Source organism: Aquila chrysaetos, chromosome 13, assembly GCF_900496995.4.
Source record: "Aquila chrysaetos chrysaetos chromosome 13, bAquChr1.4, whole genome shotgun sequence".
NCBI lineage: Eukaryota > Metazoa > Chordata > Aves > Accipitriformes > Accipitridae > Aquila > Aquila chrysaetos.
This window is the reverse complement of record NC_044016.1, coordinates 22559095-22583986: the sequence shown is the minus strand read 5'-3', so window position 1 is coordinate 22583986 and position 24892 is coordinate 22559095. Positions and strand designations below refer to the sequence as shown.

The following is a 24892-nucleotide window of genomic DNA, read 5'->3' as shown; positions in this document are numbered from 1 at the left end:
AGAGCTCCAGAACTTGGCAGAGGCCACCCAGCAGGAAAGGGAAGAAGCAGTAGTACTCCTGGGCTGGTAAGAGGGTTGTTTGGCAAGTTGGCACCAACAATCATAGCAACAACCACTGCTTTTTAAAGGATTGGGAATACATTGTAGAAGAGCTGTTAAGATGATTTCCAAAGGCTCAGTAGGGACTGGGGTGATGCTTGTTACCAAACTAGGCCTGAAATGTTTCCTTGTGACATCTTACATTTGTATTAATTGTTTTCAGTGCTGATGTATTACTTGCCTTCTCTCTGAGGCTCAGGCTTTCTTTTGTCTCCTGAGGTCAATTAGAAAGGATAGTTCTGAAGATTTCTTTCACAGGGATCAATATAAGGAAAAAATAAAAAAAATACCCCTCCTGTGTTGCTGAGTCCACTGGAAATCTTATCTTCTTACTTAGAAGTCCTGCAGCACTGAAGGACCCCCTATCTGCTGGTCTAGAAAGAAAAAATGGGTCCTTCACTAGCATCTATACCTAAGCTGTTGATAGAGCCATGTGACTGATCTCGCATAGCTCCCATGATGTGTTTAGAGCAGTATCCTTGATTCTAGTGGAAGATGCAGCATCTCAGTTAGCTATACAATATCCTTTTGATTATGAACTAACATCTTTAGCAACTAGGTCATGTTGAGAAGAATTTGAATATCAAAAGAATAGTCAGAACAGAAGGACGTCATAAATGCTTTGATGTTTGACTGTATCAGCTCCTACTGGAACTGCACTTCTCATGAGCAAGACCCATCGAGCTGGTTGGATGGCTGGCAAAAACGTGCTGCCAGTTAGCTCACATCCACGCTAGTAGTGGATGTCCAATACTGGGCAACTTTTAAACATTTGGAGTACTTTTGTGCGTACCTATACTCAAGATCTTTGGTAGTTACACACCAAGATCATAAAAACTGAGGGTAAATGTGCAAGAAAAAGGGTCTAGACAACTCTTAACTTTGGTTTCATGCAACTATTGTAAGCATACACCTTGATACAAGACTAGGTGATTTACTTTGTACTGAAACCAAGATGAACAACTCACACATCAGGTGAACGTGTTTCCTTCTAAAGAACTGGAGTTTCTAGAGTAAAGATTACAGCTTTCCTGTGTACTGCTGAGTAAACCACTCCCTTGCAAAACAAAGCTTACTCTTATACTGCCTTAACAATAATTAATTAACATTAATACTTAATGCAAGCTAAATTAAGGAAGAAAATTACAATACTTGAGAAGGAAGGAAGAGGCAGCTTTTATAAATTCTGCTGGTAAAACTTTCAGCCTCCAACATATGACATTCCTGTCTCTGTGTTGTGTTGTTGGATTTTTTAATGATTTTTTAAAATTCTATTTTAATTTCAAGTGTTATGATGGACTGTATTGTAGGCTGACAGCATTGGGCTACAGTGTGGCTGCATATGTGACAATGTAAAAGGTAATGCTTTACAACATGTTGTAGCCTTAACAGAAAACAGGCACTAAATGGCAGCATCTGTGTCCAGTCAAAGAACACCATTAAACTTAAATATATGTAACTTCTAATAGGTTGCTGCAGTATCAACTTCTGTAGTATTTTGACCTCTGTTGTTGTGGCCCAATTATGCATTACATGGGAAGAATTCAGTATAGACCCTCTTATGTCCAGGTACAGAAATGGATGTCCTTAAACATAGGCATCAAAGATGATCTGCAGAAAGAACAGGTTGTGCAGGAAGGATTGCAGTGACTCTTCAAAGAAATGAAATTCATGTGTAAGCAGTACTGAAGGCAGTGACTTCAGCTTTATCACAGGCTGAGGTCTTCCTGGTGATACTTCTTACCAGACTGTGTTGAATTCTGAGCCTGACCTCCAACATCCCTGAAGCCTCTCTTTGATCTGCTGGTAGGAAACCTAAACACAACACAAAGTACAGAATTCTCTCTTAATCTGGGCAAAGGACTTTTACTGAATATAATGAGATTGTGTAAGCACTGTATTAGAAAAATTTGACTTGGAGATAGTCTGAGGAGTTACGTTTCCGTTGTATGTAAGAGTCATAGAATGTCTCTGTTAATGAATGCACTTTTTCTCAAACTGATCCAAGTTAACAAGAGCATCTGTGTAGGACAAAACCCCATTGTCTGTTCTAACCACAAATCCATTGGCTACAGCAGTTACTAAGCATCCTCAAATAACATGACTAAGGAATCAGGCATTGCTTTGGAGATAGGGGCTGGCTGAGGCTCCACATGTTGGAAAACAATACAATAATCATCTGACTTCTCACTCAGCTGAAACTCTTCAGTCTCACCACTGTGGGGAAGTGCTGCTCAGCTGTCCTCTGGTGATATAGGGCCCAGGCCTTATGCTCAGAGGACAGTTATTTACCCTGCAGAACTGTGGCTCTTTTATGGGATTTGTAACAACCATCCCTCACTTTCCCATTTTTCCACTTTTGCAGACCGAACTTATTACAGAACTTTAGTTGAGAAGGAAGTGATGGAGGCTTACAGCATCCCACTCTTTATGCCTTCATTTGAGCAATGGACAATGTGGTCCTAGTAGCCACTGTTATTAGGTTAGTAATAGATATTACTCTGTGAGGAACGTGTATCTCTACAGTGTGATCTACACTAGCTACAACTTCTTGAAGACTTGCTAGTAGTAGGTTTGTTACCTGGTGTGCTATTACTTGCTAGGCAGTGAAACTCCACCCAGTGCAGCCCAGGGCCCCAAAGCAGCTCGCAGTTTCATTCACTGCATGTGGCTAAGAGCTGCGCGATTTACTCCCTTGCTTGTTTATTGCTGAGTAGCACTGTGGAAGAGTGAAGGCCAGTTTGTTAGTAAAGAAATGGTTCCTACTGCTGATGGTGACTAAATAACCATGGTTTTTTAGAGGGGAACAAGGAAATTTGTTTAAAGTTGGCAAGGTTTTATGCAGTGAGAAGCTGAGGTCTTGGGGAGGAATATAACAATACAAGTAAGGAACTGGGATTAGCAGTGAGAGAATCAGTGAGCTTGAAGGAATCATCCTGTTTAACAGGAAGGGGAAATAGTTTTGCTGTTAAAGGAAGCCATGTGGTTATGGGACATTTGTCAGAGATGTTCAATAATGCAGGTAAAGAGAAAGTTGGTGGAGAAAGTAATGTGGAGCTGGGAAACAGAGACAGATCTTCTGTTGAGATGGGAGACAAGCTGAAAAAGGGGAAGAGGAGCAATGTTCTGCTCTATGGCTAGAGGGGTATGGTGGCAAAGGGAACAGGGTTTCTGGGAACAGAGGGGGAAAGTCAGCTGGGCTTAGGTTCTACTTAACTTACCTGGTGTGAAAAGACAGTTGTAAGAAATGCAGAGAGGTTTGAATGCGCCGCTGTTTCTCTGACCAACCTGGAAAGCTCTGTGTGCTAACAAAGTTGAGCTCCAACTCATGATTTTGAGGAGGGCTTTTTCCCATTCCTCCCTATTTTCTGAGCTGTCCATGATACTTTTCTTGCTATGTCGAAAAGGAAGTGATATAATCCCTCTAGTCTTTATTTGTTATGTGTTTGTTGAGTGACAAGACAATGAGAAAATTCCAATTTGAAAATTCCAATGAGAAAATTTCCAATGCATGGAAAATCAGGTGTTTAACTGGAAGCTAGTAAGTTTCCCAAACTGTATTTTGAGAACTTGGGGTACAGATGAATTTGTCTTTAATTTTTTACCAGTAGTTTCTAAGTCTAATTTATTAATTCTTATATCATTCTGTCTCTTCTGGTTTTTTTTTCCCCTTAAACAGGATGATACCTCTTTCATCTCAGACACTGATGATGAATCTTCATCACAGCCAAACACAGGAATATGTGATCAAACCCAAATATTATCCAGTAAAAAAAGTGATTTCAGGAGAACAGTCCACCGAGGGCTCATTACCACTGAGACTGGGCCAGGATCAACTTGCATCACCTTTTCAATGTGAGTACAACTTCAAAAAGCATACTCCCTTCTCCTGCTGCCCCCCCTCCCCTTTTTTTTTTTTAAGATCTTGAAAAATTCTTTTGTTCATCTGAATTGCAGTAACACTTCAAGACAGAAAAATGTTAAAGTAATTAAACATGAGATAATTCTTAGATTAGCAAATGCTCCAACATTCTGCATCCTGTTGAGAGGCAAAAGAGATTTCCTGGATGAAGAAAAAATTGAACCTGATTCACTGCTGGAATCTAATAATGCTATTTCTAGATGATAGTTTTTACTTCAGATAAAAGGTGCTTTGTGAATACTTGCTGGAGTAGGCATAACCATGAGTGTAGTCAGCATAAGATGACAGTTCCCTTTACTTCAGTGTGATGGATATCCTTCTTGGAAAGCTACAGTCCAGAATTGTGGTCTCACTGGTGATGATTTTTCTCTATATTTAATTTATTACGTGTTTATGAACTTCTGCACAGTATGGAGGCTGCATGAGAGTTTCTGCTTCATATTTATAAAAAAAGGATTGTGTAGGTGCCCAGCTTGTGGCCTTGGCTCATGCCCCATTGTGTGGGGAGCCTGAGAACAAGTTTTGGCTTAAAAGATGAAGAGCTTGATGAATTATGGGTTAGGTATTACAGAGCGTCTGCTGGCTTGATTTGGAGAAAAGTTCCTGCAGTTAAATAATGGACCGATTAACATGGAGAACTAAGGTACTTGCACTCTCCTGTCAGACTTCCTCTGCTGTAGCACAGAGAAGTATGTTCTGCTGAGGATTTAGGGAAGAGGCTTTCCTTCTAAATCTGTAAGTATGGTTTCTTTGTGTGAGTATCTGCGTTTCTGCACTGCACATCTTTATCGTCTGTCCACTTATACTTAAACGCACCCCTTGCTTCCTTTTCCTCAAGTGTAAGTTCATCGATGGTTAATTAGAATCTTGGCCCTAATGGGAAGAACAGTGGGCAGCTGGAGGTCTTTCGATTAACATTTTCAGAGTGGTGAAGTATGCTGCTTGCAAAGCACTACATCCTTTTCTTAGAAGCTTCAAGAAGATATTTAATCACATTGTCAACATCAACTAGGAGTCCCTTTTGCAAATAAGATACCATTGCTTTTCTTCTAGTCATCTGTAATTTTCTTCCAAACAAGATATTAGTGGCCACTAGGATTGGATTGTATCCCTCTCTTCTGACTCTTGCTAGCCTAAGAGTATACAAATCACAGGTTATATAGTTCTCCCAGTACTTGGAGTGACTATTGCTGGTTGAATTCTGGCCAAAATATCTTCACTTTTTGCACCCTTCTTTCAGGCTGTTTACATCAGTCTACCTTAGATACATGCAGTGTTGCTTGCAGGTACCACGCTGCCACCAAACGAATGGGTTGTGTGAGTTGTTTTTTTTTTTTTTTTTCTTCTTCTATCGTAGCATAAGGAGGTGACTCCATGCAGCTCGAAGACAAAGGAGCCAGAGCTTCTAGCTCTTTCCAGCTTATTGGAGCTCCTCTGTTAATTACAGTACTCTGAGGGACATGACTTGGAGAAGGAAAGCCAGGAGCTGAAGATGTAGAGTATCTGTTATAAAATCCGAAGAAGCCCCTCAGTGAGCAGTGCGTTAGTAAAACATTCTACCTCTATCGGAAAGATTATGATTCCTAAAACACCCAAAGGACAGATAGTTAGAACAGTTCTTGTGGCCTGATAAGATGAGCTGTGACTTAAGTGTTGCCTCAGAGGTAAAATGCAGGATTAACTCTGTGGTTATTTGTATGTTGTTGAAATTTCTGATATTGGGCTTTTGAGCAGCCTGGAAAAGGTCACTTTACATGTTTTACCTCCACTTCCACATTTGTGAGGTGGGAGTCAGTGATTTTAACTTCTAACGAAGCAGTTTAGGTATCTGCTAGTACAGAGTGCAGTTTAAGCTGTGTGTTATTAGAATTTAAGACTGTGTATCCCTAGCCTGAACAGGAAACCTAGAACACGGCCAGCCATATCTATTTTAGGGTGGCTTCTGGTTTCTAGAGGTGCTGGAATGGACTCCAAGGATAGAGACTACTTGTTTCCATAAAATTTCATGTTAAACTTCAACTGTCACTATTTTAATGTTAGGGATGTTTGAATTAATTACAGTGAGGTAAGATTATGATGTGAAGTTTCATGTCAGGTGTTCTGTGATAACCATCAATATGCAGTTCCTAGCCCTGTCTTGAACTGAGGGATGAGCTGCTGTGAATTACATCACACTCATGGCAGGGTTTCCATTCATTGTCTAGTTAATATGAGGAAATTTATGAGAGTGGCTGATGATCTCATGGTATTTTGTCACTGATGTTAAATGTATAATCTTATTTCATGGCAGAGCCTCTTATTTCAAATAAGAGGAATCAGCAATGCCAATGTGGACATATTTGAAAAGGAAGAGGGGAAAAAGGTAATAATTTTATTAAAAAGCAAAAGCCAGAAAGTTAGTAATGAAAACTTCAAGACTTTTTTTTTCCTTATCATTAAATAATTTTTTTCAGACAAGAGAAGAAATAGTAGCCAGATAATACTTGGTGGCATTGCCCAAGAGTTCATAGTTATCAATTAATATGGGGTGCAAAGCAAGTAATTCTGGTTTTTTTTCTGAGCATTTCTATGCATTTTATTTTAAAGTATTAATACTGTGACAGAGATTTGCATCCGTGAAAGATGTACTCTGTAGAATAAATTTATTTTTCCAGCAGTAGCTGCAGTTGGTGTTGATTTTTTTGGACTTCTACAGATTATTTCAATCCTGTGACATGAAATGGATAAACTTGAAACTGGAACAATTGTCAGTTCAGAGATACCTTTAGAGGCAGGTCTGTCCTGGCAGAGGCAAATGAGATGTGGTCTAATGGTGCTTTGGGAAGAAAACTGTCAACCCTGAGCAGGTGCTTCTGGGCATCTTCTGATTCATAGACAGTCAGTCATGTTTGAATGTCCCATTATAGTGTTGCCAGATCAGATTTTGGAGATACTAGGGAAAAAATGTTTAAGATTAGTCACATTAAAAATTTTTCAATTAAAATTCATTTAAAGTTCCTCCTGGAACGTTTACTCTGGTGTATTTATGAGCAGCATCACTTCTCTGATAGCTTTCAGAACATGCAGTATAGTAGTCTTATTAAAGACATCAAAATAGTCTATTCTTTTTTGCCTTTTAAACTGAATTTTACTGTGAAATTATATATCACATGAAAATCCAGTAAGCCATTGGGGTTACAGTAATAGCATGTAAAGTCACCCTGGGATGTGAAATGCAGCTACCTGCCATTAGCCATTTCTACTATCAAGTATTTTAATCTTTTGTGCTGTGGGATATAAGCCTTCTCCTAAGACTTAGCTAGTGTACTTAGTTATAAAACTGGCATAAAATTTTTAAGTTCTTTAGTGCTAAATTTGTAATTCTCGTTCATTGTGCCTAATGGGGGGAGGCTGTTACAATTGTTCATTATGATTTTTAAAAAGTCTTGTTTTTTAAAAACAAAACAAAACAAAAACTCACCCTGGAAACAATGTTAAAGAACTTAATTTAAACATTTTCTGAGTTCACTGACTCATTCAAATTTTCAGAATGGTTACAGTTTCCTTTGTAATTAATTTTGTCTCCTTATGTCTAGTATTGTAATACAGTTTTATTTATATGGTCATATATTGCTTTTTTCAAAGGGCTCATACGACATTTAATACAGAAAGAGAGAAAAATCAGGACGCATAAATATGGCATTGTATAATTTTGAAGTGCTTCAGAGCTGAAATGCTATTCTGTTCGCATGCTGCTAAATAGTCTGTTGTTGAAGTTATTACACTATAAAGTATCTATCTATCTGATTCTATTTAATCAGTACGCTGGTATATTTAAGCTACTGCAAATTAATCTTCAGATGTCTTTGTGCAGAATTAGCCAAAACTTAAGGATAAGGCTTTGGAAATTCAGAGCCTTCTCAAGCAAATGAAAATAGCTCATATTGGTTAGGCTGACAGCTGCAGAGAAAGTATAAATATGGTTTAGCACCAGTAGGAAAACTGAATATATAGTAATGAAAATAAGCTTGCAGCGGAATTGATACAATCAGCAAAAAAAAACTGAAAAGGATGAGATCATGTGGATCTCAACATTTGTAATGTAAACATCAAAAATACTTCAATATGTAGGTAAGGCCAGCAAATAGCCCATCTTATATAAGCTCACCATGAGCTCCTGAGTAATTCTCAAGGGGTGCATTGCTTTCTTCAAAGCACATACCAGCACACTTGACCTATAATCTGCCTGAATATTTGAAACCTCAGGGTTAAAAATCCTCTAAGAGTCTAACAGTAGTAATGGCATCAGCACAGAAATTTCAATTGTAAAATCCTATTTGCAACCTAGTAGTCTATAAAACAGTAAGGAAGATGATACTTTCAGTAATTCAGGTATGTCTACCTCAGACATTTTCCACTACTCTTTTAATGGCAGTCAGTGTGAGCTGTGCATGGATCCTCTAAACATCAGTGCCGAGCTCCCTGGCTTTATAAATGTAATGCTGAAGAAAACTAGTTAAAGGAATTCTGTGCTGTTTCTATTGGTCTAAAATGTACATGATAATAAGCAAATTCTAAACTGAACATGTGCTTTCTGGAATTCCTTTCAACACAGTTATTGTGAGAACTGCTTATTACAGCAGTAAGAGGCTAGGAAATTTGCAGTTTCACCCTATCCACTTCTGGTGTTAAGTGCTTCTTCAGAAAAAGCATTTAAATATATGCCTCATTTTCCAGCCTGAGACTGTTGAGGGCTATTTTTTAATGGCATTGTGCATTTTGCCTATCGAGCTGAAAAAAGTGAAATTTTCTGCTTCTGAAATCAGTTATCTGTTGTTGCCAGCATGTGTAGGACACTTTTGCACACCCCTCACTGGGCTACAATTCCCCATGTGTGCAGTGATGATGCCACCACTTCCCTGTCTTACAGGCATGTTGTGAAAATATATTAAGTAGCCCCTGAGGTGACCAGAAATTGCACTAAAAGCAAAACAAAAACTCAAGAGTAGGTATAGAGTACCTTACCCATGGCTGGAATGGCACTGTGTGCGCTAAATAAAGCATGTGTTTATATAACAAGTTATCCCAAAGTTAAGTATAAGTTTAAGAAGAAAAATGAGCCTAATCTCTTTATTCAGGAAGACAATACGACATGTATGTGAATTTTGGAATTGAAGTTGCGTGTTAAGTTTATACAATTAAATCATATAGAAGACTTTCTTCCTTTCTTTCAGGTAGATAGGGTCTTTTTGGTCTTCACCAAAATTCTTTATAAAATGCATTACGGAGGCTTGTCTCTATTTTAGGTAGAATATGAAAACATGTCTAGAATTTAAGGAGTACAGGTTACATAATGGTTAGTGAATACAGGCTTGCAGCACCCTACTATGGCTTAGTTGTGTGTGTTGTGGCTTGAAGTTGGACAAGTATGCATGTACGGGTATTAGACTTTTAGAATCTGCACATGGTTCTGTGGGCAGCAGTTAAATCCTTGTGTAAAGATGAAGCTGAAACAATCATATGAAAGTTATGTAACCGTTCTAACTGTCGATACAATATATTGCCTCATATTTTACAACATAATTTTACATACGTTTATATACTTGAAATAAGATTCATGTGCAAGAAAATGTCCCACCACTTAGAATTGTGATGTGCAGAATACTATTACAATTTTGGCATAACAATAGCTTTCCTGCGATTGGAAGCATAATACACTGATAACTTAGAGAAGCTCTTTTTTAAGCTCATACATAATTTACACATGCTGGTTTCACTGATGACTTCATAGGTTGATTTAAGCAAAAACAGGTGTTGCTTTGAAATTCCATTTTAAACTATTCTTGTGAAATTGCACCATTCTGACTTCACTATTTGACACTTACATCATAATAATAGTATTTCCCATCAGTAAGTATGGGTAAACAGCTGTAAAATACATAAATGTTTTAGTTTAAAAAATGCATACAGAGATATGACATGTGTTCCATGTAAATGCATCTGTATGATTTGATATTCTACTACAATTTAGTATCTGTTGACCTTAGGGGAAAAGCTTCCTCAGGTCTTCAGTGGGTCAGATATTCTTTCCACCCTTCTTGGTATTTGTTTGTGGAATTGCTCTGCATAAACAGCAAAATAATTCTCTTGCTGGCTTGCCTTAACTAGAGCATTGCACTGTGTTCCTTATAACTTCTGCCTGTGTATGTATGTATGGATATTAGAGTTGAACAGTGGCAACTTTTCTAAACAGAAGTTTTGGGAAATTCGGAGGTAAGGGAGGGATGTTAAGGCTATACTCTGATTAAACATGGTATAGTCAGCAGAGTGAGGTAGGTGAAAAGAGGATGAACAGTTAGAAGACTAACAAGCAGAAATAACTGAAAAATCACAACACAATCTATTTGGAGGGAATGTAGAGTTAAATTCACTGCGGTCACTCATGGGAACTGACATTCATGTCTTGCTCTTGAGGTTGTACATAATCAAATGCAAATAAGGGAATGTGGTAAGTGTATAAATGTCAGGGAGTTTTTTGTTTTTTCTCAAATGCAGAACATTTGCATGTGTGTTCAAAGCCTTTGCTCCCCTTCAAAAGGCAGGGGGGCTGTTTCAGGGACATTCTAAAACATTTAAGAAAAAATTTCAGTGCAGTCAGCATCAGGGTCAAACAACACTGTGGCTTTTTTGACAACAAAACCTGAACAATTTTAGTAAAGCATCCTTTTCCTCTCTCCCATTTAAGAGCATTACCCATACTGCTATTGAAAAGCATGACAATTCATAACAGCCATTTAAAGTTTGCGTTGAATTCCAGTGGGACTTGGAAACAAGAGGCTGAACTCCAAATATAAAATAAGTGGCTTAACTAGATTCACGCTAATGAAGTTAACTCTATCAAATCAAGCAGCACATGTACTTTGCTTTAAAAAGTAGAGTGACAAATTCTGAAAAAAATAACTTTAACAAATGAACATAGTTTATTTAGCAATTATAAAAGACTATGGAGTTCTTTGAAATCCTTAGAGACAGAAGAACTCTGTATAAATACAAACTGCTTTTCTCAATATACTATAGCTGCAGGCATTTTAACAATAGTCTTTCTAAGCTGTCTTTGTGATTGTTTGTGTATCCATAAAGGGCTCACAATTGAGGAGGCCAGTAAATCAGCACCCCCAAAAAAGTACTGTACTTTTCTCTTTGGACTCCGAAAAGATTTTATGGCCCTGAGCTCACCAATAATTGAATGTCTGCGTGACAGGCAGAGGCTGCTGGTGCTTTTATAGGAACTAATTTAAATGTTATGTTCACCCAAAAATGAATGATCATCTCTCTACACTTTAAAATATGGAGGCCAAGACTGATAAACAGCAGTGTGGGGAAGAATGTTGGAAAAACAGATTGGTGATCTGGCAAATGGAATTAAAATCAGTTCAAAACGTGTTATAGCCAGGGGAAAACACAGACTGAGACAAATGCATCTCAACTGCTGTGATGAAAGAGAATTGGCTCCAAAACCAAAGATTTCTCAAGAAGAAAAAGAGAAGAGGCTTTCCAGAAAATTCTGTAGGGGAAAACCTCTATGACGTGTTTGAAAAATAGTAATTTAGCTGGATATAGAGACCAATTGAACCCATGCAATTAAACACTAAAAGTCCCTTAGCCAGGCTAACTCCAGAGTTGCTGTGATACAAGTCTTGGATACCAAGAATTGGTTCGGATTGTTGCAAGTAGCTAAGTCTGGTTTTACTCACAGAGATATGAAAGTGCTCTTCTCTGTCAGTGCTGTAGCCCATGCCAGAAGGAATGAACAAGTGTTGATGAAAAAAGTACTGCAAGAAGAAGGTCCTTTCATGCGCAGTGAAACTGAGATTTCAGAATCAGTGACATCCTTATTTCTGTTGTCATTTTTTCCCCCTTCAGAAAATTAAGAGGAAAAAAAGATCTTGGCTTCATGCAGTGCTGAAAGAGAAGATTTTTAATGGTGACTCAGCATGAGGAGAAGGCTATGTTAATTTATAACTTAATTCCACGATGTTCTGTCCTTTGTCACTGTTTACAGTTTGTTGACTTCCTTAGTGCTTTTCAGTTGCTTCCTTTAAGGAAATGGAATGTTAAGTGGATATACTTAATAAGGCAATATTAATTTAATCTTTATTCCCTATTCTTCCTGGAAATGGTAAACACTTTTAGAGTGTTGCACCTTAGACTTGGTTTCTCATTTAAGGGAGTCATGTATGCTGAGAGGGGGAAACTGTGCCTATCTCAAGAATTTATTTTCTAAAGAAGTAACAGTCTTCCAACTTAAGTCTTGTAATACTTTCATAGGGCAGGGTAAAGTCTGTTGTCTTGATTGTGAAAGGAGCCTAGATAATTATCTTGGACAAAATGCATAATTTCAGATGGGCAAGATCAGGAGGGAATGACTCTCATTCCCAGTGTATAAAGGCCTAATTCAGACCTTCTTGAAAGAGTCCTGTTGATAAAGTGGACAGTAGTGGTTGTATTTAGCTGGTAATAGTAAAATGTCGATGATGCTAATAATGTGTGTTCATCTGTGCCCACCTGAGCTTCTGTATGGCTGTAAGTTTGTGTGTAAAGATGCTGACTTCACTATCAGAACATGCAATTCCTGCAGTTGTACCTGCAGTAGCTTCCATCAGTGGAAAATTGCTTGTGGTGGGTTGTGAAGTCGTTGCTGCTTTGTAAGCATTGTGAGATAAGATGAGATCTGTGTAGAATGGCTTTCTGTCCTAGATGTATGTTCACGTCTAAATGTGGCTTTTCGGCTTTTGTTCCTGTATCCCTCAAGTGAAAGCCTTTTGGGTCCAGATACGCTTTAGGTACCTAAGAATCTGGATAACTTGAATGGGAGTTAAAAAAGGCTTGTGGACCTGAATCCTGTTCTGGTTTGCTTACAGCTGGAGCTGTCTCCAGCCTCAAACCTGAAGCACGCATGTGAAATTTCAAGCATGAGACTCTTGAGCTTGAAGTTCTGTTTCAGGAGAATTGCTTCACTCTGAAGAAGACAAACCATCTGGGTGCTAATATTTTGCTTACCTGGACCTGCAGCTGAAGCACTTGTCTGCGTGCCTTTCCTTAGAAGTGTGGTCAGCTAAGCCTTGTTAAACTCTCCTGCAGGATTAAGCTCCCTAAGGAGTGCTACACTATAGTCATGGTGGGGTTTGGAACATAGCTGTAGTGAAGCGTCACCCAGTTCCTCAAAGAAATGTGTCTGAACCCTAAAAGGTTTTGAACTAAGCAGTCTTATGTCCTCAGCATTTCCTGTTTAATGGGTTGGGCACATTCTTGTTCAGTGTGTTGGTTAGACACCTTGCTCCATGCAATTGTCTTCTCTCATCCCTTATACAAGAGACCTAGGACTGATTAGTGGTATAACTCAAGGCTAAAATTTAAGCTTTTTAGCATTGTATCCTTTTGTGGATCTAGTATCCATGTAATACCTTTAAAACAAATAAACAAAAAACAGATTAAAAGAATTATCCCCCAATAAATTTAATTGAATAGAATTGAGGCTATTCCGTCAGACATCTCAAACCACATTGTAGTCTCTGTTAATTTATTTGGGTTGGTACCTTTTTCTGGAACATCTGAAACTATGTAAAGGAAAATGATAGTTCTATTTCTCATTACCAACTATTGATTAGAGGGTTTTTTTTAATTGCTTTAAACATGGAAAATGGCTGTAGTTCAAGATAGGATGTTTGTTGTCTGAGGATTGCATGTAGAGAACCTTTGGGCTGGTAAAAAAGACAAGGAAGACAAAAGGTGATTCATAAAACCTGCTGACAGAGATCCCAGCTTCAAATCTATGTGTGATTTGTATGTTATGCACTTGCACAGGACAAAAATGATTGTAATTACTGTGAATTCCTCTGACTTGCTCTAAAAAGGCTGTGTCAGAGAATTTATCAGCAAAGGGCTCCTGGGCGGCATGTAAATGCAATTATGAATGTCTTTCAAAACGATCTCAGCACTTGTGCCTGCATGTGCTCCTTTGATAGTTTAAGTGACAGCCATCCATATAAAATAAAACACAACAAGCCTCTGTTGTAGACAGCAGAGAGTTTGTCAGAATCTACCAAAATTAATGAAGAAAAGCTACTTGAACAGAGCAAGTTTTGCTGTAGTAAATTACTCAAATAATATGCTGTTTACCTTCATCTCTATCTTAAACTGAGATAAAGAGAACTGGAAAGTGGGTTACTTGCCTCTCCTAGAATAGACCAAAAATTTTGCTATTTTATGGGGTTTTTGGGGTGTGGTGGGGTTGGTGATGAGGAAAACAGCAGAAGTCCCTCTTCTCTCTGCTGTGACAGGGAACAAGGAAGAGATTGTATCCATGTGATAATCAGGAAGGAAAAAGGCTTTTCCAGATAACTGAAAAGAAGGTATCTTTTTCCTTACCTTGGAAGCATCAAGTCTCCTGAATTATTTCTTTGCCTGTCTTTCAAGGACGCTGAAGAAGCAAGCAGGGCTTAAAAAGAGGGTAAAGAAACAAGAGTGTGATAGAAGCAAGAAGTCTGAGAGCTCATTTCTGACTGGAGAGAGAAGACTGTGGTAGGGGCAACTAAACAGGACAGAAGGAGGGAATGACGTGAAGATGTAGTGACATGGCTAATCAGAAATAGGTATATAGAGAAGTGTGTATAATAGTAATGGTGGCAATAACAATGGCAACAAAAAGAAGCTGTGGAGATTGCTGTTCGGGTACTGTCATAATAGGTAGCTGGATCATATTTTACTCTTTGAAGCCTCATTGGTTTGCATAAAGGCAATAGAACTGAGTACTTGAAAAGTGACAAAATATCAAAGGTTAAGCTGTATTAACTAATGAAATACCTGTAAGATCATACAAAAGCAACAAAAATAAGGAGTTACGGAAAAAAAAACGAACAAACAAAAAGTAGAAGTAATGCTGGAATTAATTACATGTCAATACTGTGTAGCTGTAGTTGTCTAGAAATGGTAAATAAAGTACAGCTTGACATACTGCCTTCTTGTTCAAAATGTTTGACTGGGTGGATATGTACACATACACCTCACCTCATGCAGAGCTGTGGGGAGTACTTTTAAGCATCAGAGAAGGCATTGAATCTTGAATGAAATAAAGCTGGGTCATCTTATTTTTAATTTCATTGCCATGTCTAATTTCTCCCAGTGCTTGTGAAAAGAGAACTGGGTGTGAGGTGTGCAAGTGTACTGTAACAAAGTTTCTGGAAAGAGCAAAGATGCGCTGCCCTACCTGAAGATAGGCATTGTATATTGAAGCCAAAAATGAAATTACCCAGCAGCTGTGCCTTGCCTTTTTGAATCCATGTGGTTTTCAGACTTGTTTGTGCTTGTGACTGTTACAGAAAGAATGAGGTTCATATTCTGTCTGGTTTTCAGATGGGCAAGGTTTGAATGCAGAAGGTTTTACTCCCATGCTTAGAGCAGAGTAAGGTCTGAGCTCAGTCCTGCTAAGGTTGTGTAAGGAATGTTGCACATTCATTTCACTGGGGTGACATCCATATCAACAGAAAGGGATTTGGGAGAACTGTGCCCCTTTGGCCTAGCCTGCAAGCTGGTTCTGAGTATGAAGTATCAGTAGTGCACTGTTGGGGGAGAAAAATAAGTTATACCAACAGAAGCATTTAATGTAAGCTGTATTAAGAAATTCTGCTGCTCCCCCCAACGCTGATCAGGCCTCAGCTGCAGTATTGTCTACTTTTGGACAGCATATTTGAAGAAAGATAGGACCAAGTGAGTGGTATCAAAAGCAAAACAAGAAAGAATGGAAGTCTGCAATGTATGGCCTGTTAGACTGAAAAAGTTGAGATGGTTTTGGTCTGGAGAAAATTAGACTGAGGGACACTTATCGTAGCAGTCTTCAAGTACGTTAGAAATTGATCTACAGAGGAATAAGGTTTTGTCAGTTTGCTGTAGATAAGGCAGGGCAATAATACACTTGGATTGCAACAGGGGAAATGTGGGTTAGGTATTAGGAATACCTTTATAGTAAGAAAGGCTGAAGCACTGTAATACCCTCCTTAGGGAGGCTGTGGAATCTGCATATAATAGAAGGGTTTTGAGAATAGGCTGGACAAACGTTTTGTGTAATGCTGCTGTTTCATCCTGTGTTGGGGAAAAAGGAGAGAGAGCAGATCAGGTGATTTCTCAGAATCTCTTTCAGTCCTTTCTATGCCTAGCAAGGGCTGTATTCCTCTCAATGTGTAATCTGAAATTTAGGGAACATCTGTCTCTGGTCTGTATGTGAATCTAGTGTGTCTTTAATCTCTCTTTCTTATTTTTTATTTTTCTTTTTTCTTTTTTATTTTTTTTCTTAGCTTTTAACATTAGTAAATCTTCCAGATGCTGATACACCTAAGATGTATGATAGCCAAGTTTCAACTTGTTCTGATCTTTGGGAACTAGGTTTTGTGGGGGTTTTTGTTTGTTTTAAATTGATGACTAAGTGGTGATAAGACAGAATTTCCTAATGCATTGTCAAAAGTGTAAAAAGGTCATTCAACAATAGTTTTAAAAGCTTAACTATTTTACTTATGTGGTTGATTTTTGTACAATGTCAGCTTTCCTTTTGGCTGAACAAGCGTATCTAGTAGTAAGGACTAAAGCAGGTGGACTGGTGAAATAACTGGGAGACACCTGTTTTAGGAAATAAGTAATTTCCTTCTGCTTCTTTCCTTTTTTTCTGTCAGCATTTAATTAAGAAAAAAGAGAGTTGGTCATCTGAGAATTTAGAATGTTGAATCTATTTGCTGTTTAAAAGCTTATCAGCTTTGATTTGAGAAGATAGATTTTCATTCCAAAATTTTCCTCATGCATCATGGTTATCATTTGAAAACATGAAATTGCCTGAGATAATCTATTGTCTTTGGGAAGAAAATGTAATTTTAAGATAGAATCGTCAGGTTTGATAAGATTCTGTGTAGATCCACATATGAAAGCATACTGGGTTCAGTGCAGAAGTAGGATGTCATGAAAACAGAGTAGTGTATATCATTCTTGGAGGTACTAATGGAAAGCCTACAGTTTGCCTAGTTCTTTTTCCTGAGAAGATTTGCCTCAGGATATTTGTCATAAGTGAAGGTATTTAAAAACAAAGAAAGAAACAAAGAAACCCACAAACCCCTCTAAAAGTAGAGTCAGAAGTTTTGTGCAAGGATTATGGGAGAGGTATGTGTAAGCTCTACCAGCCGAGTCCACAGCATAAGCCACTGCTTGTGATTTTTATTGTGAATCCTTTTGATTAGATCACTGTGAAGCACAAAAACATCATACACACAATAACATAATTTTTTCAACACATTAAGATATTTTCTTCTCTTCTGCCCACTTGACCTATGAAACAGTACAGTGTAGTCATCTTTTTAACTGAATACCAGTTCTGCTTTCACTAGTGTTGCTAGCCCATTGTCTTCCTGCAAAACAGGGACATGCCACAAATCTTCCAAGATCCTCTACAGCTGTTGAATACTGTCTAGTTAAAACTTTGCAGAATGCTGGAGCTGTGAGGGCAGCCATAAAACCAAGAAAAAAAATGTGTTTATAGAAATTCTTCTAGAAAGAAATGAAGGCTGAGTAGCATTACAAAGAGACCCAGGAGGTTGCAGAGGAATCTTTCCCTTTATACAACTCTGCCCAGGCATGGCTCTGTGAGTTGTTGTGACCACCTGGACCTAAAACCTGCCACCTGCCTTGTCTTAACTCATTCACCTTTTCTGCTAATGCAGAAAAAAAAAATAAAAATCAGTTTATCATGATGGACAGTGGGGGCAGAAGGGTTTCTATGAAGAAATCCTTTTGCTTATATTTTCCATTTCTCCTGCAGTTGTTGCTAAATCATAAATTTATCACAGCAGGAGCTTGCTGTGTTCATAATATTATATCATAGTGACTTACAGAAATGGAAAGAAAATTATATGCATGCGGTGCCAATTTTCAACTCAAATCCCATCACTTTACCCAGGCATCTTTCTTTTTTGAATCTGGCTCAAGAGGGTTTCACAGATTTTGGAAATTATGGGTACATTCTTCCACTGATCTCCTTTGACAAATGTATCTAAGAGTTCTTAGGTGTAAGTGAGCCTGGACTATGAGGCAGGATGATGGCACAGTTGGCTGAGCCTTGTTGTTGTGAATTTGCTGCCTAGCTCAGAGATGAAACTTTAGCCAGTATTAGTAATCCTGATTGTCCTATCCTTATTAAAACAACAATCTGGGTTTACCTCTATTCTGCCATTTTTTTCAGTAGCTTTGCTATTTATTTGGTGTTTGTGTCTTCTGCTTTTTTGTTGCCTTTCATTAAGATCATTTATTTATCTGGTCTCACATTTGTATTTCTTCAGTCTGGTGTTATACTTAAGAGCAGAGTGAGGTGTTTCATTTCCACATATTTAAAATAAGTTTTGAAGAGTTTTTGATACATCTCCCTCCCTCCCTCTCTCCCTCCCTCTCTCTGATTCCAGTTATGTTGCAGTGCTGTAGCACCACCATTGTTTTCCAGAAATGAATTTTAGATAATCTAAGTTGCAGATCTTGTCATGTCTGTGTCACAGTGGCATCATCAGTAAAGCTTCTGGAGTTTAAAAAGGAAAATAATCTGTATGCTACCTTAAAAATGCACTGTGCTTCTTTAATATGAACTAGCCCAAACCCAAGAGAGGTCAAGACTATAGCAGTAATGGGCTTTTTCTAGCTTGAAATTGTGGCTATTAACATTAATACTGCCAAACCAGCTAAGAGATATTGAAGGGATATAGTTTCTCATTTAGAATTAAATCATGCCCTCTTTGGAGAAGAGGAAGAAAAAAACCTAGAGAAGAGAAGAAAGGGAGAGGGTTTGAAGATGTCCAGGAGTTCAACCTTGCAGAGTTTCTGCCCAAAGCTTCCTTTCAGGAGAAGGGTTTATGGTCTGTTTTCAATTTAAATCTGCATGTATTATGCTTACTGTAAAGGTCCCTAAACTTTAGGATGTGTGAGGATAGTACTGTCTACTTAGGTACAACTACAGAGGATGAAGATAATGTCTCTGCCTTGAATCACCTCCTAATACACTTGTCAATTTTCAGCCCAGAGGGCATCATTAGCTTTGTATCCTTTCTAAATGCCTCCAGAAGAATTGAGGAATTTAAAAGCTGTGGCCTGCTAGGGAAGGAGAAGAAAATAATGGTTTCACTATAGTTTTCATAAATCTGAGAAAGATGGAGAAGATCTTCCCATGTCAAAAGAATATGAAGCTGTCTTATTTCTGGCTCTTTGCAACTAGTAAACAGGAATATGTGAGAATTGATTTTGTTTTATAGCAAAAGCATTGCTGAATAATGATTTGAATATCTGTAGAGGCTAGGGCTTACATCATGTTGTTTTTCAGACTTCTTACTTCCCTAAAAAGCTGCATTAAATATTCTTTCATAGATACTCTTTACCTCTGTAGATACTAGCCTGTGTTTTTGAAGGTACTATTCAACTGCTGTTCATATGTTGTTACTCCCAAACTTATATGCTAACATTTTCTCACCCAAAAGGGGTGAGAGGCATATTCACAGTTTCCATTCAGTCTCATACTAAGGTGTCTCTTCTACCAAAAAAATTATGCTACAGAATTTTTCAGGTAAAATCTGAACTATGTAATAAGAATTATTTAAAAAATATGATTTTTTGTTATAAACATTGTGCCCAAATTGTGCTACAGTTCAGCACTCAACAACATAATACAGTATACTATATAATGGAGATTTAAATCATGGTTTAGTTCCATCTATACTGGCAAAGCCAATTTTTTTTTTTTTTTTTTTTTTTTTTTTTAGCTAAGCTGGAAAACTTGTGTGGGTCCCCCAATACAGGGCTGGCTTTTGTGACTCAACTAACCATGTTTTTTTAATTAGATCACATCCTAAAGGAAAAATGTTACTAAAACATCTGAAAATATAAAATGGATTGGCCTTTTCTAGGAAAAGATATATATAAAACTATGCAAATAAAATACAAGGATGGCAGCATTGCTTGTGAAGCTGTTCTTAACAAAAGGAAAGCTTAGAAGTTCTAGCTCAGCAGTTCACAAGCCACTTGAGTTTGTTCATTGGGAAAGGCGTATTAATAATTTTTGTAAGAAATGCTTGGCATCCAAGAATCCAGGCTGTCTTCTAAATTGACTAAAATCACAATACTAGCCTTTAATTGAAATATTTTATTCCTGTGTCTGTCTGGGCTGTGCTTTTTCTAACTATTGTTTAGGGAGAATAAGGTGGGAGCATCTGTACTACAGCTGCTGTTCAAATAGAGCAATGCCTTTACTGTAGACAAAACAGTTGGCACAATTGTTTTAAATTATTTGTTTATGAAGAGCCAGAAATAAGAAGGCTTTATATTCTTTTGAAGTGGGAAGATTTTCTTCATTTTCTTGAGATTTTCAAAAAAATGTTTGTCCAGAGGGTATTTCATAAACTAGGTTAGACAACTATCCAGCAACATTTTTATTTCTATGACATGAGGGGTTTTTTTCTCTTTCTGTGTGTTGTTTCTTGGGATTGTTAGGTTTGATATGGAAGTATTTATTAATAGTTTCCACAAAGATGCTGTGATATATTTACAAGAACTTGCTGAATTTATTAGTAAGTGTGCAGAGGACAAATTGTTTTCTCTTTAGATAATTGCAAATGGATTCTGTTCTTTTTCCCTAATTTTCTTAATGAGTAGTTTTAATCTCTTTTTTGTCTTCAGCTGTTAGATGTGGGATCAAATACATCTGTTTTTAAATCAAATTCTGTAATAAAAAGTTCTTTAAATTAGCTTAATTTAAACGTAGTGTTTGCTTAGTCTTCGTTACATTTGTTTTTTAAATGACTGTAAGGAAGTATATAAAAAAAGAGAATCTAGCCATTTTTAAATCTTTGAGCTTAGAACCAGTATTTTCAAGCATTGATACTTACCCTTTTCCCTGAGCTATTTATTACTTAAACAAAGGCTGACAGCAAAGCTCAGTCTATAATATGTAAATCCTTGTGGAAAAATAGTGCCAAAAATCTGTGAAAAAATGGGTCCAGGCAGCTGCGTCACAAGGTTTGACCACTTTGGGCTGGGGTGCCAGGAGATTTGAGACAGATGTTTTCAGACATGCCGCATGCCTAAAACATTTCCAGGGGTCGAGCTACAAATAGTGACTTAATAAGTGCAGAAACAGGAAAAGTATGCAGGAGGACACAAGAGTTTATTCACCCCTAGGTGCGCAGCCAGCCTCTTTACATTACATCTGCCTGTCAGGGTTGGCTATTTAAGCTGTCATGCCCTTGGTATTGCTCTTTGTCTGCCTGTGAATAAAGTGCAGCATTGTGATTACTAATCCTACTCCAGTGACTTGACTTTAAATGTGGTTTTGGAGCGGATCCCGGAGTTCTGTTTGCTAAGCTTCCTACTCCTGTTTCAGAGACACCACTGGAGATCTATGAGAGAGAGCACTGCAGACTGCCCTCCTCCTGTAGACCTGTCGCCTTTTTCTCCCCCTCCGCCTTTTTTTTTTTTTCCCCAAAAACTTTTTGAAGGAAATCAATGGATACCAAAGTCATCTGTTTATTTTTCTTTTTTTCTTTGCCTCCACTGACAGTGGGAAATCATACTGGTCGCATCAAGGTGGTCTTTACACCCAGCATCTGCAAAGTGACTTGTACCAAAGGCAACTGTCAGAACAACTGTGAGAAGGGAAATACCACCACCCTTATTAGCGAAAACGGCCATGCTGCTGACACTCTGACAGCCACTAACTTCCGAGTAGGTAAGTACCCTGAAACTGTATTTGTCCTTAGCTGTCCTCTCTTGACTAACAGAGGGAGGAGATGTTTTGTTATTAATACCAGTTGTGCATCTGTTACTCTTTGTTTGGAGGACTGTACTGGGTAGGAACCATTGTATGTTAGACAAGCTTTCTGGTGTCCTTCAGAAATGTTCCCGAAAGTTCCTTTTGTGTCGTAGAAAAAAACTCCCATATTTTTCATCTGAATTTCAGCTGCAGGGCTACAACATGCTAAGCTGAAGCTTTTAGTAAAATTCATCCCTCAGAGTTTGTGTTCATAAATAGAGAAAAAGTCAAGTTCCACAAAAAGTTCCATTTCCTCTTTTTGCTTTTTGAATAGGTATGAAATACTCATAAAATCTAGCTAACACAGTGAATCTGTCTACAAAAATTTTTTCAGGAGTTCCTTAAAACTACAATCCTTTTTAAAAATACATCAGCTTAAAACTTTTTCTTACTTCTAAAAGTAAATCAGATTTCCTATTTGTCATTTTTAGAAACTGAAATAATGTTAAGTCCAATTGAAGTTATTGAAGCCAGTCACTTCTCTGTTAATGTTTATTCTTTCTGCTTGCTCAGTAAGAGTATCAGCAGTATGCCAGTCTAAACCCTACAACTACTTGACTGCGTTGAAACAAATCCTGAAAGCTATCTAGGATAATGATTAGCATATTTTAACTGTACACTGTATGATCATGGTAGGAATTTGTGTGCAAGTATTAGTCTTGTAAGCTAAGAGAAACACAGATATAAGGATACATACCTAAAAACTTTTAAATTTGTGGTTTCACATTATGATATCCTTAACTGCTCTTGGAAAGTATTTTGATGTTATCCTGAAAATATCGTAGTATTGTTTTCTGAAAAAACTTTTAAAATTAATTATTTTGCCAAATTGTACTCAAAGAATGCCAGATATGAACATTGTAATTTTAGTCTCTGTCTAGTATAAACATAATGTCAGGCAGTGCTGAGGCTGGCCAATACTGCCCTTTTTAAAGTGCACTATATTTCAGGCTCCGAGGGAGGAGAAAGCTATTTCAAGTTATTATTCTTTTCATCCGGACAGACAATACAAAGAGCATGTCCCTCCTACTAGACTATCAGACTGTGGGTGAAAGCTCTTGAAATTAATAACACATTCCTTGATAATATGCATGATTGTAAAAATATATGTTTTGAACTAATGATAATAAAAACAGTGTTTTAAAAGATCAATACAGCATATTTTGGGTTTATTTATGGTTGTTCTGAGGCATTAAAAAAGAAAAGGCTTTTGTAAAGGTTTGGTAAATCAAATATTTTAAACTTGTGTTTACTGTCAATACAGATTTTTACCAATGTTTTGGCAAGAACCACAGTTAAGTAAGATCTTTGTTTAATTTTCTGACTACTGTGACAGGATAGGGTTATTCTCCCCTCTTTTCATTTCACCTCATTTTTTTAATTTCATTATGAAATGCTGTGAATGGGCAGTCATGTAATTTGTCTGCAATGTAAATCTGTGCTGTAACATGACCTTCTCTCAAATACTTGAAAACTTGGAGAGTGGAAATTGACCTGTGAAGACGTGTTCCACACCTTCCTTCCTGGCCTCAGGCCATGCAGCTTGTGATGCACGGTGTACAATAGGCTGCTAGAAATATTCAACAAAAGCAGCCTGTAATAGTATTTGATGGAAAGATAAGGGAGTGTTATGTTTAAAAATGTATAAAAACACGTTGCTACACATGTATAGGGATTTTTAACCTGCCTGTAGCTTTCTGTCTTCCCTATTACCTTTAAAAGACCAAAAGCATATCATCATTTTTACAGAAGAGGAATAAGAAAGAGGTCTGAACTGTGACTTCAAGGCTCTCCAGTTAAAAATAAAATTGCTGAGTGAACTTAACTTCTTAATAGCCAGAGAGGAGAGATCCTACACCTGTAGATTGAGTTCTTTCACTGATTGCAGTTTTTTGGGAGCTTTTGAATCAGGGTTTAAAATATATACTACTGAAATAATTTTTATATCTGTTCTCTAACTAGTGCCTTTCATTAGCTTAGGCTTGTCCTAATAGAGATGTCTCCTGATACATAAAGCTGAAGTAATTTGGGTCTTCTGAGATAATTTATTTTTGTTATATTTTTAACATCTGTATTATGTTTTACTTGTGCTTTTTGCTTTTAAATCTCTGTTCTAAACTTATTGATTTACTCTTTATCCAAAATGCATGGAAATTCTTATTCTGATCATTTGACATTTTAGAAGTGCAACCATGAAACAGAATGTTGTGTCAGAAAATACATACTTAAAGCAATGAACAGCACTTTTTCAGTATGTTTTTTTTTTAAAGTATTTTTTCTTCCTAAACCCAGGAAAGATAAATTCATATGTCCTAGTTTGAAAACTAACTCTTATTAATAATAATAGGTACCTACTATGAGTGGGAAATTTAGGAAACTGCTTTAGGTTGTTAGATCTAAATGCATTTCTGTAGCAGGAGCAGCATTCTAGTACACAAGATTGAATTTAGATTCTCCGATGACAGATTGCAGTTAGCCATCTCTTTGCTTTGTTCTTAATAATCCATTATTTCTAATAATGAACCAGAGTAAAATTTTGTGTTTGTTTTAAAGTTTGTGCTGAACTCTGTAAACATTTTTTATTTTCAGAGAGTAAGTAGCAGTGCCTGTACTAAAGCTTCTCAAGTTTTTCCATGGGTTATTTCAGATTCTTAAATTTTGCTGTTTGTCATTTCAGCTGAAACTTGGTACCAGTGAGTCCAGGCAAGGAACAAATCCTGTTTCCTGAAAATTTTATAAGATATGGATAAGCCATTAAAAACAAAAACCCACAACAAGAAACAGATTGGGGGAAATGTTGCTTTTCAGGTAGCTGAGATTTTGGCTGCTCTCAGGAAGAGCTCTAGTATTTCAGTTGAAGGTGATGAAAGCTTGGTATTTGAAAGGAAGGATCTCCTTGATTGCCAGTCTGCTTCAGTGAAACCTGGGGTTTTTTTGCAGTTTCATTTTGTGAATGGGATATGTTGTACACTTAAACTAACCAGCCTCCAATATTTCATTGGCTTGGAGAATGA

At 37.4% G+C, this 24892-nt stretch overlaps 1 protein-coding gene across 8 annotated transcripts in view; it reads left to right on the top strand.

Annotated features, from left to right (window-relative positions):
* LTBP1 (latent transforming growth factor beta binding protein 1) overlaps positions 1-24892 on the top strand; it is a 204459-nt gene that overhangs the window by 46771 nt on the left and 132796 nt on the right. For 6 of the 8 annotated variants that reach the window (XM_030035532.2, XM_030035533.2, XM_030035530.2 and 3 more), the window contains exons 4-5: positions 3779-3954; positions 21627-21794. In XM_030035532.2, coding sequence (XP_029891392.1) covers positions 3779-3954; positions 21627-21794 — 344 coding nt within the window. Of the gene's footprint in view, positions 1-3778; positions 3955-21365; positions 21795-24892 lie in introns of those variants that run through there. The other 2 variants (XM_030035536.2, XM_030035537.2) reach the window with 2 other exon arrangements.